This window comes from Trachypithecus francoisi, unplaced genomic scaffold (assembly GCF_009764315.1).
Source record: "Trachypithecus francoisi isolate TF-2019V2 unplaced genomic scaffold, Tfra_2.0 Lachesis_group13, whole genome shotgun sequence".
Lineage (NCBI taxonomy): Eukaryota > Metazoa > Chordata > Mammalia > Primates > Cercopithecidae > Trachypithecus > Trachypithecus francoisi.
In genome coordinates, this window is record NW_022681458.1 from 22,876,622 (window position 1) to 22,896,783 (window position 20,162).

The 20,162-nt window shown below is 44.2% G+C and overlaps 1 protein-coding gene across 2 annotated transcripts in view; it reads right to left on the reverse strand.

The window, feature by feature from the left end:
- The window catches only part of ARPC2 (actin related protein 2/3 complex subunit 2), a 38,470-nt gene extending 19,242 nt beyond the window's left edge, over window positions 1-19,228 (reverse strand). The window contains exons 1-6 of one of the 2 annotated variants that reach the window (XM_033230296.1): window positions 19,219-19,224; window positions 19,099-19,154; window positions 18,806-18,887; window positions 10,402-10,436; window positions 7,508-7,620; window positions 956-1,001 (exon numbers count right to left, since the gene is read on the reverse strand). In XM_033230296.1, the coding sequence (XP_033086187.1) occupies window positions 956-1,001; window positions 7,508-7,620; window positions 10,402-10,436; window positions 18,806-18,879 (268 nt within the window). In that variant the 5' untranslated portion in view covers window positions 18,880-18,887; window positions 19,099-19,154; window positions 19,219-19,224. Of the gene's footprint in view, window positions 1-955; window positions 1,002-7,507; window positions 7,621-10,401; window positions 10,437-18,805; window positions 18,888-19,098 lie in introns of both variants that reach the window. The other variant, XM_033230295.1, reaches the window with a different exon arrangement.
- Window positions 19,229-20,162: the final 934 nt, after the last annotated feature.

Below are 20,162 nucleotides of genomic sequence, written 5' to 3' on the forward strand. Positions count from 1 at the left end.
AATAAAAAAATTAGTTAGGTATGCTGGCATGTGCCTGTAGTTTCCAGCTATTGGAGAGGCTAAAGCAGGAGAATTGCTTGAGCACAAGATTTGGAGGAGGCTGCAGTGAGCTGTAACTGTACCACTGCATTCCAGCCTGGGCAACAGAATGAGACTGTCTGAAAAAATAGGTGAGGTGATGAAATAAGCTAGCACAAGTAACTGCTGTTAAGAGTGACAGAGAACTTCCCTCTTAGAAGACTTTTCTAATCAAGGTACCAGAGTTGTAATAGTTGAATAAAAAATATTATGTTCCAATGGTCTTACTACCTGGTTCTCACTTTGGGGTCCTGCTAAATGCCTCAGAATTTGAGACATGCCACTGATTCACAGGGTAAAAAGGCTGTTCAGTTTTTCCACTTTAAACCTCCTTTAAAGCAGTATAACACAGCTGTTCTATTCAAGGATGACATGGTACTTTTCAATTCCTCTGGCCATGAATGCTGAGACCACCTATTAGAAGACTGGATTAAGAAAGGGTCTGATTTTTATTACTTGAAATCACAATAGTGTGGTGAATATTCCTCTTCCTTCTCCAAATATGTAGTGTGCAGAAAAAGGTTACTAAGGGCTGAGGGTGGGAATCAATGTTTGCTTATCCTTTTCAAAGGCATTTTAATCACCATGAACAAACAAATGTGGCCCTCTGGCTGAAAGATTAAGTAAGAGTCATGTGGCCCCATCAAGTAAATGTTAAAAATGCCATACATCAATTTTGTACCCCTACTGTGTTCCATACAGGACAAAGCAAAGCCCCTTAAAAGCTATTTTTATGGAGGGAGTTGAATTAGGATGGGGCTCATGAAGAAATATTTGTAATAATATTTAAATGAAATCCGTTGGGTAAAAAAAGAGTAATATAAAAAAGACACCTCTCTTCCCATGTCATTCCATAATTGCTCACACGACTACATACCTGATTCTGGATTTACCAAGAAACTCCCGTACACCCTCTTTAATAACTAGAAAATAAAAACAAAACAAAACCAAATACGTTAATCCAAAGGCCATGATAATTTCATTATTTTTAAAGTAATGTACTTGTCAAGCTCTTCCTAAGTTGGCATCCTTCCTAACTTTCATTTGGTGGATGGGAAAGTAGAGACAGAGGGGAAGTGGATTTAGTCACCAACACGTCACAGAACTGAGGCGAGAATCTCTTTTTGCCCAAGCTGGAGTGCAATGGCGCGATCTCAGCTCACCATAATCTCCGCCCCCCAGGTTCAAGTGATTCTCCTGCCTCAACCTCCCAAGTAGCTGGGATTATAGGCATGCACCACCACGCCCGGCTAATTTTTTTTTTGTATTTTTAGTTGAGATGGGGTTTCTTCATGTTGGTCAGGCTGGTCTTGAACTCCTGACCTCAGATGATCCACCCACCTCATTCTCCCAAAGTGCTGGGATTACAGGCATGAGCCACTACGCCCGGCTGAGAATCTTTAATCAAAGTTCATCCTTTACTTTTTTAGGACTTGACTCCACCCTTAATATGTTCTCTGTTCTCCTCCAGATCCTACATTGTACTTAATCATGTTTGGTTTTCAAGAGAGCAAAAGGAGGCCAAATGTCAAGTGAGAGAACAGATTGTTAGTTATCAACCTAAGCACAGGCTGAGCCACTAACCCAGGCGAATAAAGAGAAAAAACCAGGACTCTTGGAAACTGATCTGTTTGTCTGCTGATCTTGTATGCTTTAAAATTACTCAGTGCATAGACAGCTTTTAAGGCAAAGGACAGTGAATGAAATCTTAGCTAGTTATTAATACTGGTGTCCAGAAGGCTGTACACTCTACATGTCTTTTCCCCCAAACCAGAACCTACTGCTGGCTACTTTCCAGGTTTTTGAATCAAATGAAAACAATAAAAAACCCCAAAAAACCAAGAACCCCTTTTATACCTTCTGCTATGGTTTGAACGTCCTTTCAAAAACTCATGTTAAAATTTATGTTTTCTTTTTTTTTTTTTTGAGACAGAGTCTTACTCTGTTGTCCAGGCTGGAGTGCAGTGGTACAATCTCAGCTCGCTGCAATCTCCACCTCCTGGGTTCAAGTGATTCTCCTGCCTCAGCCTCCCAAGTAGCTGGGACTATAGGTGTGCACCACCGTGCCTGGCTAATTTTTCCAAGCCCGGCCAAAATTTATGATGATGATTCTTTTTTGGAAGCAGGGTCTCACTCTGCAGTCCAGGCTACAGTGCACTGATACAATAGCTCACTGCAGCCTTGAACTTCTGGGCTCAAGTGACCCTTCTACCTTGGACTCCCCAAGTATTGGGATTACAGGAGTGAACCACCATGCCTGGCCACATGTTGAAATTTAATTGACATTATGATGGTAATTAGGTGATTAGGCCATGAGAGCTCTGCCCGCATGAATGGATTAATGTTGTTACAGGGGAATTTGGTTTGTTATCACAAGAAGGGTTGTTAAAAAAGTGAGTCTGGGCCGGGTGTGGTGGCTGTGGTGGCTCACGCCTGTAATCCCAGCACTTTGGGAGGCTGAGGTGGGCAGATCACAAGATCAGGAGATCGAGACCATCCTGGCTAACACAGTGAAACCCCCTCACGCCTGTAATCCCAGCACTTTGGGAGGCTGAGGTGGGCGGATCACAAGGTCAGGAGATCGAGACCATCCTGGCTAACACAGTGAAACCCCGTGTCTACCAAAAATACAAAAACAAAAAAAATTAGCTGGGCATGGTGGCGGGTGCCTGTAGTCCCAGCTATTGAGGAGGCTGAGGTGGGAGAATGTGTGAACCTGGGAGGCGTGAACCCAGGAGGCAGAGCTGGCAATGAGGCGAGATTGCGCCACTGCACTCCAGCTTGGGTATGCTCCAGCCTGGGAGACAGAGCGAGACTCTGTCTCCAAAGGAAAAAAAAAAAAGTGAGTCTGGCCCTCTCTTGCCCTTCTGCCTTTGCTATAGGATGATGGGAAAGGGCACGAAGGCCCTTGCCAGATGCTGGTGCCATGCTCTTGGACTTCCCAGTCTGCAGAATGTGAGTCAAATAAACATATTTTCTTCATAAAGTATTCAGTCTGTGGTATTGTTATAGCAACAAAAAACAGCCTGAGACTCCCTATTTTTTTCTCTGTCACTGTGACTGCTTTACCTGGTGGAAACTGTTTTTTTTTTTTTTTTTTTTTTTTTTGAGACGGAGTCTCGCTCTCGCCCGGGCTGGAGTGCAGTGGCTGGATCTCAGCTCACTGCAAGCTCTGCCTCCCGGGTTTACGCCATTCTCCTGCCTCAGCCTCCAGAGTAGCTGGGACTACAGGCGCCCGCCACCTCGCCCGGCTAGTTTTTTGTAATTTTTAGTAGAGACGGGGTTTCACCGTGTTAGCCAGGATGGTCTCGATCTCCTGACCTCGTGATCCGCCTGTCTAGGCCTCCCAAAGTGCTGGGATTACAGGCTTGAGCCACTGCGCCCGGCCAACCTGGTGGAAACTGCTTCCAGAATGACGTGGCTTAAGAAACAAACATTTTATTTTACTTCAATTTAGTTTTTTTTTTTTTTTTTTTGAGACGGAGTCTTGCTCTGTCCCCTGGGCTGGAGTGCAGTGGCCGGATCTCAGCTCACTGCAAGCTCCGCCTCCGGGGTTTACGCCCTTCTCCTGCCTCAGCCTCCGGAGTAGCTGGGACTACAGGCGCCCGCCACCTCGCCCGGCTAGTTTTTTGTATTTTTAGTAGAGATGGTGTTTCACCATGTTAGCCAGGATGGTCTCGATCTCCTGACCTCATGATCCGCCCATCTCAGCCTCCCAAAGTGCTGGGATTACAGGCTTGAGCCACCGTGCCCGGCCAATTTAGGTTTTTTGAGACCGAGTCTCACTCTGTCGCCCAGGCGGAAGTGCAGTGGCGCAATCTCGGCTCACTGCAACCTCCACCTCCTGGGTTCAAGCAATTCTTCTGCCTCAGTGTCCCTAGTAGCTGGGATTACAGGCATCCGCCACCACACTCAGCTAATTTTTATATTTTTTAGTAGAGATGGAGTTTGACCATGTAGCCCAGGCTGGTCTCAAACTCCTGACCTCAAGCAACCCACCTGTCTTGGCCTTCCAAAGTGCTGGGATTACAGGCGTGAGCCACCGTGCCCCGCCTATTTATTTATTTATATACAAAGACAGGGTCGCACTACGTTGCCCAGGCTGGGCTTGAACTCTTGGCCTCAAGCGATGCTCCTGCCTCGGCCTCCAAAAGTGCTGAGATTACAGGCATGAGTCCCCGTGCCTGGCTGAACAATAGTTTCTTAATATTCCACATATTTATTTAACCATTTTCCTATAGCTGGAAGAAACTTTCAATGGGCAAGATTACATTTTTTTATACAAGGGCAAAAGATAAACAATGCCACTTGTAGTTCCTATTTGGTGAACACACAGCTACCGTGAGGTATCTCTTTTACAGAAGAGGAACTGAGAGGAGGGGCTCAAGGTCACGAGAGTTTGTTGGTGGCACAGAGAGACTTGACCTTCAGGTGTCTGATATACCACTTATTTTAAAAAAGTAACATGCATATTCCAAGAATTTGAAACAGCATGCTACCTCTGAGCTACAATTCTGTGTTGCACATACTATTGGTATTTCGAGGAAGGGGAAATCAGACGTGGCAGGGATTTAGTTTAAATCCCTAAGCCCCTAAGATTTCGTTTAATTTCAAGCTTACTAAGTTAGTATTCTGAGATCTAAGAGGTACTGAGAGCCAAATTCATATGACATTAAACTGCTTTGCTCCCTCCCCTTGGTAAAACCAGCTAACACTTCCTTGTTACTTCACTTGCACTTTTAACCATGATTCACTTCAGTTTGTACCCCCTCTCCCAATATGACACCAGGAGATGGGTGGAGGCAACCTATCACTCATCACCATTACCTTCCCACTTCAGCAGCAGAGGCATTCTGCCTTTAAAGTAATAAGCTTCCTGTGGTTATCATGGGTTGGTCACTGTTTAACCAACCCAGGGAGCCATTTACTGTGCACTCTGCTCCAACACTATGAATGTTACTTACTCCACCCACTTGAGTGGGTGGGGTTGGTTCTTTGACCCTTGTGGTGGCTAGAAGAATAGCAATGTGTTCTGGAGCTCCATTGTAAGAAAAGCACAGAATGGGCCGGGCGCGATGGCTCAAGCCTGTAATCCCAGCACTTTGGGAGGCCGAGACGGGTGGATCACGAGGTCAGGAGATCGAGACCATCCTGCCTAACACGGTGAAACCCCGTCTCTACTAAAAAATACAAAAAACTAGCCGGGCGAGGTGGCAGGCGCCTGTAGTCCCAGCTACTCGGGAGGCTGAGGCAGGAGAATGGCGTAAACCCGGGAGGCGGAGCTTGCAGTGAGCTGAGATCCGGCCACTGAACTCCAGCCTGGGCGACAGCGAAACTCCGTCTCAAAAAAAAAAAAAAAAAAAAAAAAAAAAAAAGAAAAGCACAGAATGGAAAGGAGATATAAGAAATCTAGCTTAACTCTTTTTTTTCAGGATTATTATTATTACATTTAGATCTTTTCCCTTTTTTGAGATGGAATCTCACTATGTTGTCCAGGCTGGACTTGAGCTCCTGGGCTCCAGCCACCCTCTCCACTTGAACCCCCCAAGTAGTTGGCACTACAGGTGCATGCCACTGTGCAGGCTCTCACATAGTGAAGACTGTCTAGGGGAGAATGATTACACAACTTAAAAAACGTCTGTTCAAATACTGTGACACTTCTTTTCAGGTAGTTATAGCTAATTCAAAGCAGGGCTGTAGCTGGACATGGTGGCTCACATCTATAATCCCAGCACTTTGGGAGGCCCAGGAAGGACTGCTTGAGCCCAGGAGTTTGAGACTAGCCTGGACAACACAGTGAAACCTCCTGTCTATAAAACAAAACAAAACAAAAAATAAGCCAGGTGTGGTGGCACGTGCCTGTAGTCCCAGCCACTCAGGAGGCTGAGGTGAGAGGACTGTTTGAGCCTGCGAAGTTGAGGGTGCAGTAGCTGTGATTGTGCCACTGCACTCCAGCCTAGGTGACAGAGCAAGACCTTGTCAAAAAAAAAAAAAAAAAAAAGGGCCGGGCACAGTGGCTCACATCTGCAATCTTAGCACTTTGGGAGGTCGAGGCAGGCAGAGCACCTGATGTCAGTAGTTCGAGAGCAGTCTGGCCAACGTGGTGAAATCCCATCTCTATGAAAAACACAAAAAATTAGCCAGGTGTAGTGGTGCTTGCCTGTAATTCCAGCTGCTCAAGAGGCTGAGGCAGATGAATGCTTGAATCCAGGAGGCAGAGGCTGCAGTGAGCCGAGACAGCACTACTACAGTCCAGCCTGGGCAACAGAGGGAGACTCAATCTCAAAAAATAAAAATAAAAAAAAATAAAAGGGCAGGGCTGCTTTAATAGCCATTTGTTTTCTTTCACTCTTTATCTGGTAAAGTGGTGTCGGCCACTATCTTTTACAAAACAATTCTTCATAAGCTTTATAAAAGCACTAGATCTTTCTGAGCTTTTCTTTTTCCAGTAAAGTAACCTGGATTCCAAATTCTCTAAATGTTTCTTCTTTCTTTGAACTTATGAGAAAATCAATTGCATTTGAATAACTAAGGGAAGTAACCGATGGCTCTCGGTATTAAGACAGACCAATTTCAGTTTTTATGCTAAAAAATTAAACAAGCTTTTGACCATATTCCTTTACAAATCATCTTTTATTATATAAATTTTAAATAATTCAAAAGCTACTACTTTTCAGAAAGAAAACAGCTCTGATTATATCTTCATTTAACAGATTAAGGAGAACCTAGTTTGTTAAAACTAAGAAATTTGAAAACTGATTCAGGAACTGAGTCATATTTCCTGCTTTGAGACCCAACCACAACGTGCACAAACTGGTGTAATAGCATTTTCTTTCTTCCATAAATGGCTCTCCCCAGAGCAAATACAGTTCAACAGGAACCAAACCTGCTACTTAACTATTTAAAGAAGCCAGTGAACAAGGCATGCCACCAAAGTTTCATAATGTCTGGACGTCCTTTCTTATTTCCCCTATGGCAGTTATAAAGAAGAGATATTTAAAGAGGATAGCTTTAATTAAAAATTTCAAAAGACAGCTATTTGTGCCTAAGCTTCCAGAATGAGAATCTGAGACAATAAAATTTAAACAAGCTAGCAGTTATCTATCTGCCTTGCTAATATTACAAAAATAGAACAGAACCTAATTCTTGCAACAGCTATTTTTGTCCTGATCAAGGAAAAGTATTCTTTGCTACGTTTTTGGAGAACTAAAGCTGTGTTCGTTTCCATTGTTTTAAAGCAAGCAAGCAAGAGTCAAAACCTTTTCTAGACACACACTTAATTCATTACAGTAATCAAGTCAAGAGCCCCTAGTTAGGTGAGCAAGTAGTCATGCGGGGGTGATTTAGTGCCATGGATCTTCCATGAATGGCAAACTGCCAATAAAAGGTGAGGAAACAAAAGTCCTACGGAAAATGATGTGGACCTTACCTCATCAGCACCATGTGCCTGAAGTTCCTTGTAGAATTTCAAAGAAATACTGACCATCACTTTTGTTTTGTCTCCATTAGGATTTGAAATATGATAGAGGACCCCATCGAAATCTGTGAGGAAAGCAAATAAGATCGTATAACAATTTGCAAATGGGAAATAGCGCCAACCTTGCCGTAGGCCACAAGGAAGACCCCTTACAAGGAGGCATGTAAGTAAAACGGAATTTATTTTAAATCCATGTGACAAATCAGCAGAAACACTGGGACAGAATTGCTGAGTACTCACCTCTTTGACCTTTCTTAGAATTACAAAGCTATTCTTTCCTTAATCACAGCTTGGTGCTGAAATAATTGGATTTTACATGTATACAACCAGAACGAACAGTATAATGAACTCCCATCTCCACTATGAGGCTTCAACTTTTTTTTTTGAGACAGAGTCTTACTCTGTCACCCAGGCTGGAGTGCAATGGCATGATCTCAGCTCACTGCAACCTCCGCCTCCCGGGTTCAAGAGATTCTCCTGCCTCAGCCTCCCGAGTAGCTGGGACTACAGACATGTGCTACCACACCCGGCTAATTTTTGTATTTTTAGTACAGACAGGGTTTCACTATGTTGGCCAGGCTGGTCTCGAACTTCTGACCTCATGATCCGCCCACCTCAGCCTCCCAAAGTGCTGGGATTACAGGCGTGAACCACCTCACCCGGCCTCAACAATTATTAACACATGGGCAATTACTGTTTCATTTAGACATCCTCCTTCCCATTGATTTATTTTGAAGCAAATCCCAGACACGACACATAATTTCATCCATAAATACTTCAGAATGTATCTTTGGAAGATACAGAAGACTATTTGTTAAAAAACGTAACCACGATACGAGTGTCATGCCTAAATTTTTTAAAACAATTTCTTAATATCAAATATTCAGTCAAGGCCAGGCACGGTGGCTCAAGCCTGTTAACCCAGCACTTTGGGAGGCTGAGGTGGGTGGAACACTTGAGGTCAGGAGTTCAAAACCATCCTGGCCAACATAGTGGAACTGTCTCTACTAAAAATACAAAAAATTAGCTTGGTGTAGTGGCACACGCCTGTAATCCCAGCTACTTGGGAGGCTGAGACAGCAGAATCACTTGAACCCGGGGGTAGAGGTTGTAGTAGCTGAGATTGTGCCATTGCACTCAAGTCTGGGGGACAGAGCAAGATGCAGTGTGGGAAAAAAAAAAAAATTAGCCGGGTGTGGTGGTAGGAATCTGTAGTCCCAGCCACTTGAGAGGCAGAGGCAGGAGAATCAATTGAACTTGGGAGGTGGAGGCTGCAGTGAGCAGATTATGAGCGCCACTGCACTCCAGCCTGGGTGACAGAGTGAGACTCATTCTCAAAAAAACAAAAACAAAAACAAAAACAAAACAAAACAAATATTCAGTCAAGTATTTAAATATTCTCTATTGTCTCAAAAAAGTTTAAGCATTGTTGTCTTATTTGAATTCAGATGCAAGCAATATCCACACATTGTATTTGGTCATCTTTTGAGCTGCTTCTAATCTATAGGACTCTCCTCTTTTTTGGTTCTATCTTTCTGCAGTATACAGGAGTGACTCAGCCTATGTAATTCCTGAAACTAGGAATAGGTTCCTGCAACTAGAATTAGGTGCTGAGTGCCATCACTTTAGAGAGCTATCGTAAGAATCACGAAAGGATATCTGGCAATGCTAGTTAGGAGGGTAAAGGGATGGTGCCTGGCCTCCAAGTAACAGCACTTCAGAGCTGCAAAAGTCTTCCAAGATCATCTTGTCAAGGACTCTCATTTTAGAAAGGGTGGTTATATTCCTCTGAGTTCATTCACCTAACAAGTAAATAGTACCAACACCTAATCCTTTATAGGGAACAGAAAGCAGCACCATCTCTCTCTGACTTGATGAACACATCTCTAGCTGTTCACGTTTCCCTATCACTCTAGTGCTAGGCAGACTAAGACTGATGGCTACTTGGATAATGTAATATTTCCAAATTAAAAAATAAATTAAAAAAAACCTTAGTTTGTACCACAAAATTAAATCCAAACTTCTAACAAATCCAAACTTCTAACTTATCAGCAGGTAACTTTATATTGTTAGTCATCAATGGATTAAATACATGAAACGGTCATCTATTATAAAGAGCTCAAAAAGTCCTGATGAAGGACAGTATCCAAAATGTCAAAGCTTTTTTTCTTGAGATGGAGTCTCGCTCTGTCGCCCAGGGTAGAGTGCAGTGGTGCGATGTCTGCTCACAGCAAGCTCCGCCTCCTGGGTTCATACCATTCTCCTGCCTCAGCCTCTGAGTAGCTGGGACTACAGGCACCCGCCACCATGCCCAGCTAATTTTTTTTTCTGTTTTTAGCAGAGACAGGGTTTCATCGTGTTAGCCAGGATGGTCTCGATCTCCTGACCTCATGATCCGCCTGCCTCGGCCTCCCAAAGTGCTGGGATTACACGCATGAGCCACAATGCGCCCAATCCATGTCACGGCTTATTTTAGGTACAATTTTCTTTTCTTGTCTTTTTTTTTTTTTTTGACAGTCTCACTCTATCGCCCAGGCTGGTGTGCAGTGGTGCAATCTCAGCTCACTACAACCCCTGCCTCCCAGGTTCAAGTGATTACCCTGCCTCAACCTTCCGAGCAGCTGGGATTACAGGTGCCCACCACCATGCCCAGCTAATTTTTTCATTTTTAGTAGAGGGGGTTTCACCATGTTTGCCAGGCTGTTCTTGAACTCTTGACCTCAGGTGATCCACCTGCCTTGGCCTCCCAAAGTGCTGGGATTACAGGCATGAGCCACTGCAACCAGCCTATTTCCCATTTTTCATATTGTACCTTCTCTTCAGAGGGCTGAGATAAAGATGCTTACCTGCAAATGTTACTTCTACTGCTTCCGGTTTGTTTCTGTAAACAACAAAAAAAGGCCCCCAGTTAAGATGACTGTATTGCTGCTTACTCTCAAGGGGAACTGGAAAGGCACCTGAGCTTCACTTAAGATCAGACCATTCTGTATAAGTTTTAGGTTACTGCCAATCAAAGTACACAATTCATTTTCTCATGGACCTGAACTTTTGGACTTGCTTTAAGTAGAAGACAAAAAAGGAAGGTCAGCTATAGCTTTTGTTTTTCACCTGCTGTTGAATCTCCTGCCTTGGTTGGTGTTCACTTTCAATTCTGAATTTCCTAAGAGCACGCTATATACCTGTTTGTATATGTGTACCACAAAATGCCATCTTTTCGTCAATGCCTTCCCCACAGGACAGTGGTATTAGGAGTAATAAGTTCAGCAGGAAAATGGCTAAGTGTATGTAGAATGGTTTTAATATGCTTAAAGTGAAAGGATGATTTCGGGCCATAAACAAAACAGCAAGTTCTATTCCACTTCAAAATCTGTCTGTAAGCCTATCTACTCATCTTTCTTTCTTCCTTTACATCACCAAAGTGCTTACCACTCACCTTCATGAAACCCTCTTTAGTTCTACCCTAGTTTTGTCTTGCCTTTTAAATTCCAGCTCTGAACTTAAAATAGACAGTGTAACACAAAATAGCACTATGAAATCACTAAGGAGAATAGTCAGGACATCTGCTTTACAACTTCGGCTTTCTCATCACACTCATGTTTTGGGACAAATACTCTTATACCTTTGCATTCTGCCCTATCATCTATAAAATGGGGGAATACAAATGATCCTATCTACCTCATGAAACTACTACATATAACACAAGAACAGACCTGAAGTCCAAAGTAGGAAGCAAATGAAGACTATTGCCTTATCAGCTAGCTACCTGTAACTCAATGATTCCACTTTGTTTTAGGGGCTAGCAAACAAGATGGACACATTTTCACATTTATTTTTGTCTAACTTGCTCAAGACCTCTTAATCAAGTACGTATCTTTTCCGTGATCTCTGCTCCATCACCTGTGAAAGAAACCAAGACTAAGTTGATCTGCAGGGCTGCTGGAAATAATGGAATATATAACATGGTTTATGAGTGTTAAAAAGTTGATATAGAAGACAGACAATACGTTTCAAGGAAACTGGCTTCTATGAAGCATGCTAGCCCTGCTGAAAATCAACCTATATGAATCATACAAAGCTTTACCCCGCCTCTTCAAAGCCCTCTATATGTGACTTATGAAAAGCATGTTGGGTATCTCTAAGAATTGAAGAATCAAGTGGGTTTATGGATAAGCAGTGAGTTCAGAACAGAAGGAAAAACTACATGAAAATTTAAATTGCTTCTGAGCCTTCATTTTGAAACTGTAGCCAGGAAACAAAGGCAATGAGTCCAATACCATTCCTCACCTTTAGAAAACAAGAGCAAAGAACAAAAATATGGAAATGTTAATCATGGCCCAACTGAATCAAGTATTAAAAGGATGACCAATGGGAGGAAGCATACTTTCCTGGGGAAGGCTGGCTGTGCTGAAGAGTCAGGGAGTTTACAAAAGCCCATTATTCCATCACTTAGTAGGTTTTTTTTTAACCTTTAGGTTTTAATTCAGCCAAAGATGGGCTGAGTTCCTCACTCTCCTACTTTATCAAAAGACCTGAGAAAAATAAACTATAAATAAATAACCTTTGGGTTCCAAGTCATAAATACTTTGAGTCTGTAATTTCAAATTTCTCTAGGCATAAAGTACCTGAGCACAGATCCCTGTGGGAAAAGTTGCTGCGATCGATCTTAAGTGGTTTGCTGTCTGACTTAGCATTACTTGTCAAATCACTGCCATTAATATTTTAGTTTACTATTTATGGCTAGAAGAGAGAGAAAGGCTGCTGAGGAGAGCATTAGGCCAAAGGAGACTTCATGAGAAGTCTTCCGGGAATTAGAGGTCCGAGAACTCAGTGCCTTAAGGAGGAGTTCGCTGAGTGTGAAGTATACCATCACAAGATTGCTTCTCAATTCCAAGACCTTGCGTTTGTTATTTTACTTCCACGGTTTAAAATTACAAAGGAGCAGGAGTGAGACTGGCCCTGGGAAAGTGTTCCACTAAACACGGCCCCCAAATTAATAGTTACATATTTACTGTTCTACCAGCTGCTAAAATGTCAGATACTGGGGGTGAGAAAAAGCCAGTTATTTAGAATTCAGAAATTATTGGCTATGTGACCATAGGCAATGCTCCTCAAATGTCACCGGGCCTCAGGTTCCTCTTCTACAAAATGGGGACAAAACACCTCCCTCCCAGGTTGGTGTGAAGGCTGAGACGATATATGTACAGTAGTACAGCAGTCTCCCCTTATCTGTGGGGAATATGTTCCAAGACACCCAGTGGATAAATAAAACTGTGGATAGCACTGAACTCTAGCAAAGAAACACCAAGGTCACTTTTTTTACTTAAAGAAATCACTTTATGGGTTCTCTTTGGCATATTCAAATTGCCAGCATCATTACTCCTGTACTTTGGAGCTATTATTAAGTAAAATAAGGGTAACTTGAACACAAGCACTACAATGCTGTGACAGTCATTCTGATAACCTAGATAGCTATTAAGTGACTAATAGAGGGTAGTGTACACACTGTAGATATGCTAGAAAAAAAGATGATTCATGTCCCCAGCGGGACAGTGCAAGATTTCATTATGCTACTCAGAATGGTGCACAATTTAAAATTTATGGATTGTTTATTTCTGGGATTTTTCCATTTAATATTTTCAGACCATGGTTCACTGAAGGTAACTGAAACTGCAGAAAGCAAAACCACAGATAAGGGTGGACTACTGTACAGCAAAGTTTCTCAAACAGTGTCTCGTAAGTTACCAATATTCTGAGATAATGATGCCTATATCCCTTAGGGCAGGCAGCAGGTGGCAGGATCTCTGAGAGGCTAGACCATTTACCCAAACGTGCCATACAAATACGATCATGTTCTGTGTGTGCCATATGATAAACAAGGTCAAGAATCACAGTGAAGGATGCCTGCATGGTGCTTACTTAATATGTAGTAGTTACTTACTCAATGTCTACCCCCACCCCCTATCCTTAAGAGCCCTAGTTTTCTCAATTGTAAATGAGATCCACTATGTGTCACACAGGGGCACTTTGAAATGAAATGAAGCCATGTTAAGGCAGATAGCACAGTGCCTCGTTCATAGAAGGTAATCAATAAATTAGTTCTTCTCCTAGGTGGAATCAGAGATCAGACTCTGAAGCTGTGGTTGGGAGAGGTTTTAGGATTGCAGTAATTCCCTGAATCAGGAATTGGTTAGCAGTACAAGGAGAAATAGAACTGCTATAAGTGTCAGACTGCTGTAATGTCTGGAATCCTAGAACAAGCTGGCTGGATACGTCCTCAGTAACTGACTGGACAACCCAAGACACTAAAACATAATCAATTCATTCAGATAGGTTTTAAGAGCTATTCTCAAAATCCTTTGGAAAAAATTTTCTTCTATCTTTTCTCTAAGGAAGTTTCTAGAATGTCAATAATTAATCCAGAAAGGGCTCCTGGCAACTGCATTATCTCATCTTCTTTTCTCATTAACAACTTTGGGCTTTTTACTCCTGAATGCACCCTAGGATACAGTTCCCCATTTTTTTTTCTTTTTGAGATGGGGTCTTGCTCTGTCACCCAGGCTGGAGTGCAGTGGTGCCATCTTGGCTCACTGCAACCTCCACCTCCTGGGTTCAACTGATTCTCCAGCCTCAGCTTCCCAAGTAGCTGGGATTACAGGCACGTGCCACTACACCTGGCTAATTTTTGTATTTTTAGTAGAGGTGGGGGTTTTGCCACGTTGGCCGGGCTGGTCTCAAACTCCTGACCTCAAGTGATCCGCCCTCCTTGGCCTCCCAAAGTGCTGGGATTACAGGTGTGAGCTAGGGTGCCTGGCTCCAATTTCCCATCTGGGCATTTATGTCTCTCTCCTACTTATCCCTTCTTATGTCCTGAATTAGAGGAATTATTGAATTCTGCTCGCTATAAAGGTTTCTGAGCATTCTACTTTAAATCTTCTATAAGGCTCCCATCATTCTTTTTGAGCAAAGCCTACAAAAATAGATCATATTAGGTAAGAGGAGGTCCTATTCTCTGCTAAGCCATATCTCAAAATATGAAGAACAAAGAGACCTAAAAGCTGATTTACTCAATGTCAGAAAAATGCCAGCTCCTAAAGAAACAAGGAATCATTCTATCTGGCTTCACTCATTTCTTCAACAAACCAATTTACTGAGCTGACTATATATATAATGAGGATGCTGGGGAACCAAAGACGATTAAAGCGATACACCCAGCCTTTAAGGAGTTATCAGTTTGGTCCAGCACAGCTCTGGGACTTCATGACCAAAGTGGTCCCAAGTAGGCCACAGGACAGGCGGCAGTGTGTAATTAACTACAGTGACCTGTAAAAAGACCAACCAGGTCTTCTTATCGAGTTGGACACAACATTCCATTTCTTCTAAATGCTTAAACAATGTCCTAATTCCAAATCACTCCAAACCAGCCTGTCTCTCTGAGGACATATGTAATATATTTGGGAATGAGAACAGAGTATCAGCAAGATTTAATTTGTTCCTTTTTCAAATTTCTCTTCCCACCATCCTCACCCACCCCAACTGGCACTGCTTGCTTACTGAGTTTCACTTCCCCTCACGGAACCACAGCTCCCCACAATATGTACTGGCTGTAGCAAGGAGCCAGCACACACTTATATCCAATGGCAATTTGCATCTGACAGAATTTCCTCAATTTTGGACTCCAGACTCCAGATAAGTTGACAGGCTTAGCTTCTCAGTATGAAACGGTTCTTGGTATGTACACTAACGAAAGAATTAAATTAATTTGCCTGATTACTTCTGCTTTGAGGGTCTGGGTAAGAATTCCCAAATAAAAAGGCAATCCTGTTAAGACCTGTGCATGAGGTTATTTGCAGTGTTGGGCATAGCTTTTAAGTCAGTCACATTCTCTTAGTCTGCGGGCTGCTGGGAAGACAATTTACCAATAATTATTATTTTGTGACAACATACGGGTTGTTTCAATAAGCCACTTCCCAGAAGTGTGGTAGGAAAAAATTAAAAAGCAATCTGTTTGGAATGATCCTTAGGCTTTGCTGAACTGCCTCCAAATTAAAAGGTTATCATGACCAAATGTACTCTTAAACAGTTTAGATGATAGCACTGCTTTACCCAGAAGAAAGGTGATACTTTTAGTAGGAGGCCACTGGTGAGATGATCCAGCAGGATGATCTGAGAGGAATCATTAAAACAAAACAAAACAAAACACTTCAAAAGAAAAATTAATGCAACTATATTCTGAAGTATATGCCACAGAACTATTTTTAAGACCATCTCAAGCTTTCATTTTCAGAAGCTGGAACAGTGCTAATAGAACTTTCTGCAATAATGGAAATGTTCCATGTCTGTGCTAAATACAACAGCTACTAGCCACATGTGGCAAATGAACACTAAAAATGTGGCTAGTGTGACTGAGGAACTCAATTTTACTTCACCTTAATTTTTATTTAAATTTCGCTGGCCACTTGTATGGCTATCTTATTGGACATCACAGAGATGGAAGACGCACTCTGGAAAAGGCTGCTCTGAACTGTAATTTCCCCAACTGGTTTATTCTGAGAAGTGGAAAAAGTAGGGTGGAGCTGACCTCTCCTAGCAGGTTCCCACACCAGCAAAGTCTTTCAAATCTCCGGGGTTTATCCTCCAAATTACTCCCATTCTTTAATGTCTTTCTCTGATCTCCACCCCAACACCTTTCACCCTTTAGCACCTCCCTAATTTGGCTAACAGGCTCTCAGAAAGGCCCCTTTTTTTCTGTTGCTGCCTGGGCTGAGCACTGGTAGACTCTCATACATGTTTATGATAATCACACTGGGCAAACTTTGCTGGAAGTTCTGGAATAAGCCTGCACCTTGCTTTACCTTACTGGGATGCCTGGTAATTTCCTCTTGCTTCATTCGGGCTTCTGCTGGGTGATATATCTGTAATCCCAGGAGAGCCCTGCCTACTAGGTAGGATATTGTGGTCTTTTAAAAGACTTTCAAAGTTTCAAATTCTCAGCAGAATGTTCTGAGCCGCCTTATTCAAAACCAAATCTCAAAGAGGGAGCTGGGCCAGAATGAAAGCCTAAATTTATACACACACACCCGCACATGTGCACAAGCACACACAGCAGTGCACCCCCATACAAGTTCCCTACAATGCAAATCTTTGTAAAAAATGTCCAGAGGACAGGCGCGGTGCTGTAATCCCAGCACTTCGGGAGGCGGAGGTGGGCGGGCCACCTGAGGCCAGGAGTTTGAGACCAGCCTGGCTAACATGGTGAAACCCCATTTCTACTAAAAATACAAAAATTAGCAGGCTGTGGTGGCACGTGCTTGTAATCCCAGCTACTTGGGAGGCTGAGACATAAGAATCACTTGAGCCTGGGAGGGCGAGGTTGCAGTGAGCAGAGATCGCGCCACTGCATTCCAGCCAGTGAGTCTGTCTGGGGGAAAAAAAATGTCCTAGAAGTTCTAACGTTTGTCTTCCAGACTTGAGGGCCTATTTAATCCCTCTGAAATGGTTAGCTTTTTTTTTTAAGAATAATTTTTTTAAAAGAAAAAGAACTGAAGTTCCGAATAATGGGCCATATTTTGGAATCACAAGTCATTAATACACAAATAGACAAGAATGTACTCCTATGTTAAAAGACATGCCTCTTCTTGCAAATACACAGCCATTTATCTCGTAGATCAGCTTATAACTGCCCAGGTCTCATTCTTTGCTAGTCTGGACCTGAGAATGCATTAAGATCAGTTATGAAAATGCAGAAGTTAATTCAACTTCCTCCTATGTGCTACACTGCTCAGAAAAAAGTATACAGCAATCACCCAAAATAAGACTCTGGGCTGATTCATTTGAATATTTAAAATGCAAAGAAACTGGTAAGAGAGGCTAAGACAAGAAAGAAGCAAGTCAGCCTAAAATATAAGCAACTGCAGCCCCTGGCAGGAAACAGTACTGCTCACTACACGTATTACTTCAAGGAAAGTAGTGCTTTGTTTTACAGATAAAATCTGTTGCCTTATAAAGGAGACAGGACATACTATATATTCAATTTAAATGGTAGTTAATACTTTTTAATGCCTCCAAGCCACAAGTACATTATGACCACTTAAAAATTCCCCCCTACCAATCTTCTTCCATCTGTGGATCTCCAAGTACTTTCCTATTACTAGCTCCCAGTTCACCAGAAAGTCTGCTCTTATTTCCTCAACTATGAAACCCAGATGTGAAGCCCCATGCTCATAGATAGGGAAATGAGGCAAAGGGATTGGCCACAGGCCATCAAAAATTAGAACCCAAAACTCTTAGCTCATGTTTTAAATATTATATTAGAAAAGCAAAGCAGCTTTGGAGGAGGAGGTTGTCTTCTACTGATTCTTATGTTTGGCAGAGAAGGCTGCCTTGGAAATATGCCCTAAGCCAATCTTTTAAAAAGTCCAACTGTAAAGAGAGGTTATCTAAGAACTTTATAGATTCTGGAGGCTTTGAAGTGTGTAACTGGGCCAAGGCTACCACAGAAGAAATCACAGACCAAGGGTCTTGATGTAAGAATTTACAAGATAACCAGATAAAGGCTAGTGGGCGAGGAGAGAGCATTAGAACCTCAAAGGAGAGATAAGGAAGGGGTGTGCAGCAAGGGACAATTAGCTTTGCTTGAAAAATATGTAACAAAATGGCCCAGTGTCTCTCACAGAACGGTTCGGGGAAGGGAAACCAGAGATCGCGTTTTTCCGGCTCTAAGACTGGGTTGGCTTTCAGTCATCTCTTCTGCTCCTTTTAGAGGAGACGGCAGTGGGGAACGAGAATGCTGGTGGCGATGTGGGCCTGCATCTCCTTTCCTCCTCCAGTCCTGGGAATTCCTGAAAACTCCTTCCAACCCAATTCCAAACTGGCTCTCTCTGGGTTCAGAACAATGCCAGGGAATTTCAAGCAGTGGAGGGGTCGCCTTCTCGCCCCAGCGGGCAGGGGGCTCCTCCGGCGCGAGTTCTGGTCCCAGCGTCCCCCACGTCCCACAGGTCTCCTGCCCTTTGGCACGCACAGCCCTCACCACTCGCTGCTTCCGCATCCCTCCTCCGAGCCTCTCCCCACGCATCTCTGCCCCTCGCCCGGCCGCGCCCAATCGCCTCCCACGTCTAGCCCGCTGGGGCAGCCCCTACACCCTGCCAGGCACCCCATTTCTCTCCTCCAGGTCTGGGGGACTGGACGACACTGGGGATTAGACGGGGTCAACTCTGCCTCCCCCGCCACCCCCGGCCCCGGGCGCGCGCTCACCCGGCGGCCGCGTTCTCGAACTTGAGCGCGAGCGTCTCCTCGATGATGCGGTTGTTCACCTCCAGCAGGATCATGGCGGCGGCTGCCCCGAGCAGGGGAAGGAGAAACAAGGGCCGGTGAGGGTGGGTAAGGGAGGGAAGGACGGAGGAAGCGGCCCTGCTGCCCGCTGAGGGGACCTGGGTGGGGTAGGAGGTTAGGGGAGAAGGGGAGAGGGGCCGGGATGGAGGGAAGGGTAAGACGCACGCGCTGGCCCACGCACGCAGACTGTGGAGACACCCACCCACCCAACCGACCTGGCCCCCAAAGCCTGAACCCGCCTGCCGAGCCGCCGCCGCCGCCGCCACTGCCGCTTCGCCGACAAGCCCAGTCCCCGCCCAGCCCCCGGCTCTGGCCGGTCACTTCCGCTCTCACACCCACTTCCGCTCGCCGCCTGGACGCGCGGCCCCGCGGCGCCATTTCCGCTTCAACCCCTCGTGAACGCGAGCGCAGGCGCGCCGGAGGAAACGGAGACTGCGCTTGCGTTATGTGTGATGCCGCCACCCCACCCTCTACTTTCTCACAGACCACCTTACGTCTACAGCCTACCAGTGCGTCCCCCGCGGAGCTGTCATTCCCCGAGGCTTGCCTGACTGTCCAGTTTCTCACTCCCGCTTGTCCCAGAGATCCAACTCCATTCTTCTGGTCTTGTCATTTCAGAGACCTCGCAAGAAGCTCGCCCTTGTAGTCTCCCAGCGGGCTTCTTTGCTCCCGGCTTGTTTGCTGGGGGTGCCTCTTTTTCTTTCCAGGTATAGCTGTCCAGCGACACCATCACACATTCATTTCTCCAACAAACATTTTCATGGGCTCTTGCTCTATACTGGGGATGTAGTGGTAAATGAAATAGACGAGGCCCTGCCCTCGTGGAACTTATAGTCTGGTAGAGGAAAGACAATAAAATTCTCAATTGTGTAAGGAGGTAGAGATGCATAGGGAGAGGATCAGAGTAGGGATGCGGAAGCAGCGAGTGGTCAGGAGTGTACGTGCCAAAAGGCAGGAGACCTGTGGGACGTGGGAGTAGCTGGGGCCGGAACTTGCGCCGGAGGAACCCCCTTGCCCGCTGGGGCGAGAAGAGGACACTTTCCTTGCGTGAAATTCCCCGTATTGTTAAAAGGACAATTAAGGAAAGGAATGAGAGGTCACCTGGGTGAATAGGCAACTTAGATGGGCCTCCCTGTGTTCCTGTCATGCCTCCAATTCTGCGTCCAGGTGTCCAGAACACATTTTTTTTCTACTTTTGAAACCTTCCAGTACCTCTGGCAGAGATATACCCTCCTTGTTACCTGCGTGCGGAATCTTAACTCCTCTTTGTGCTACATCT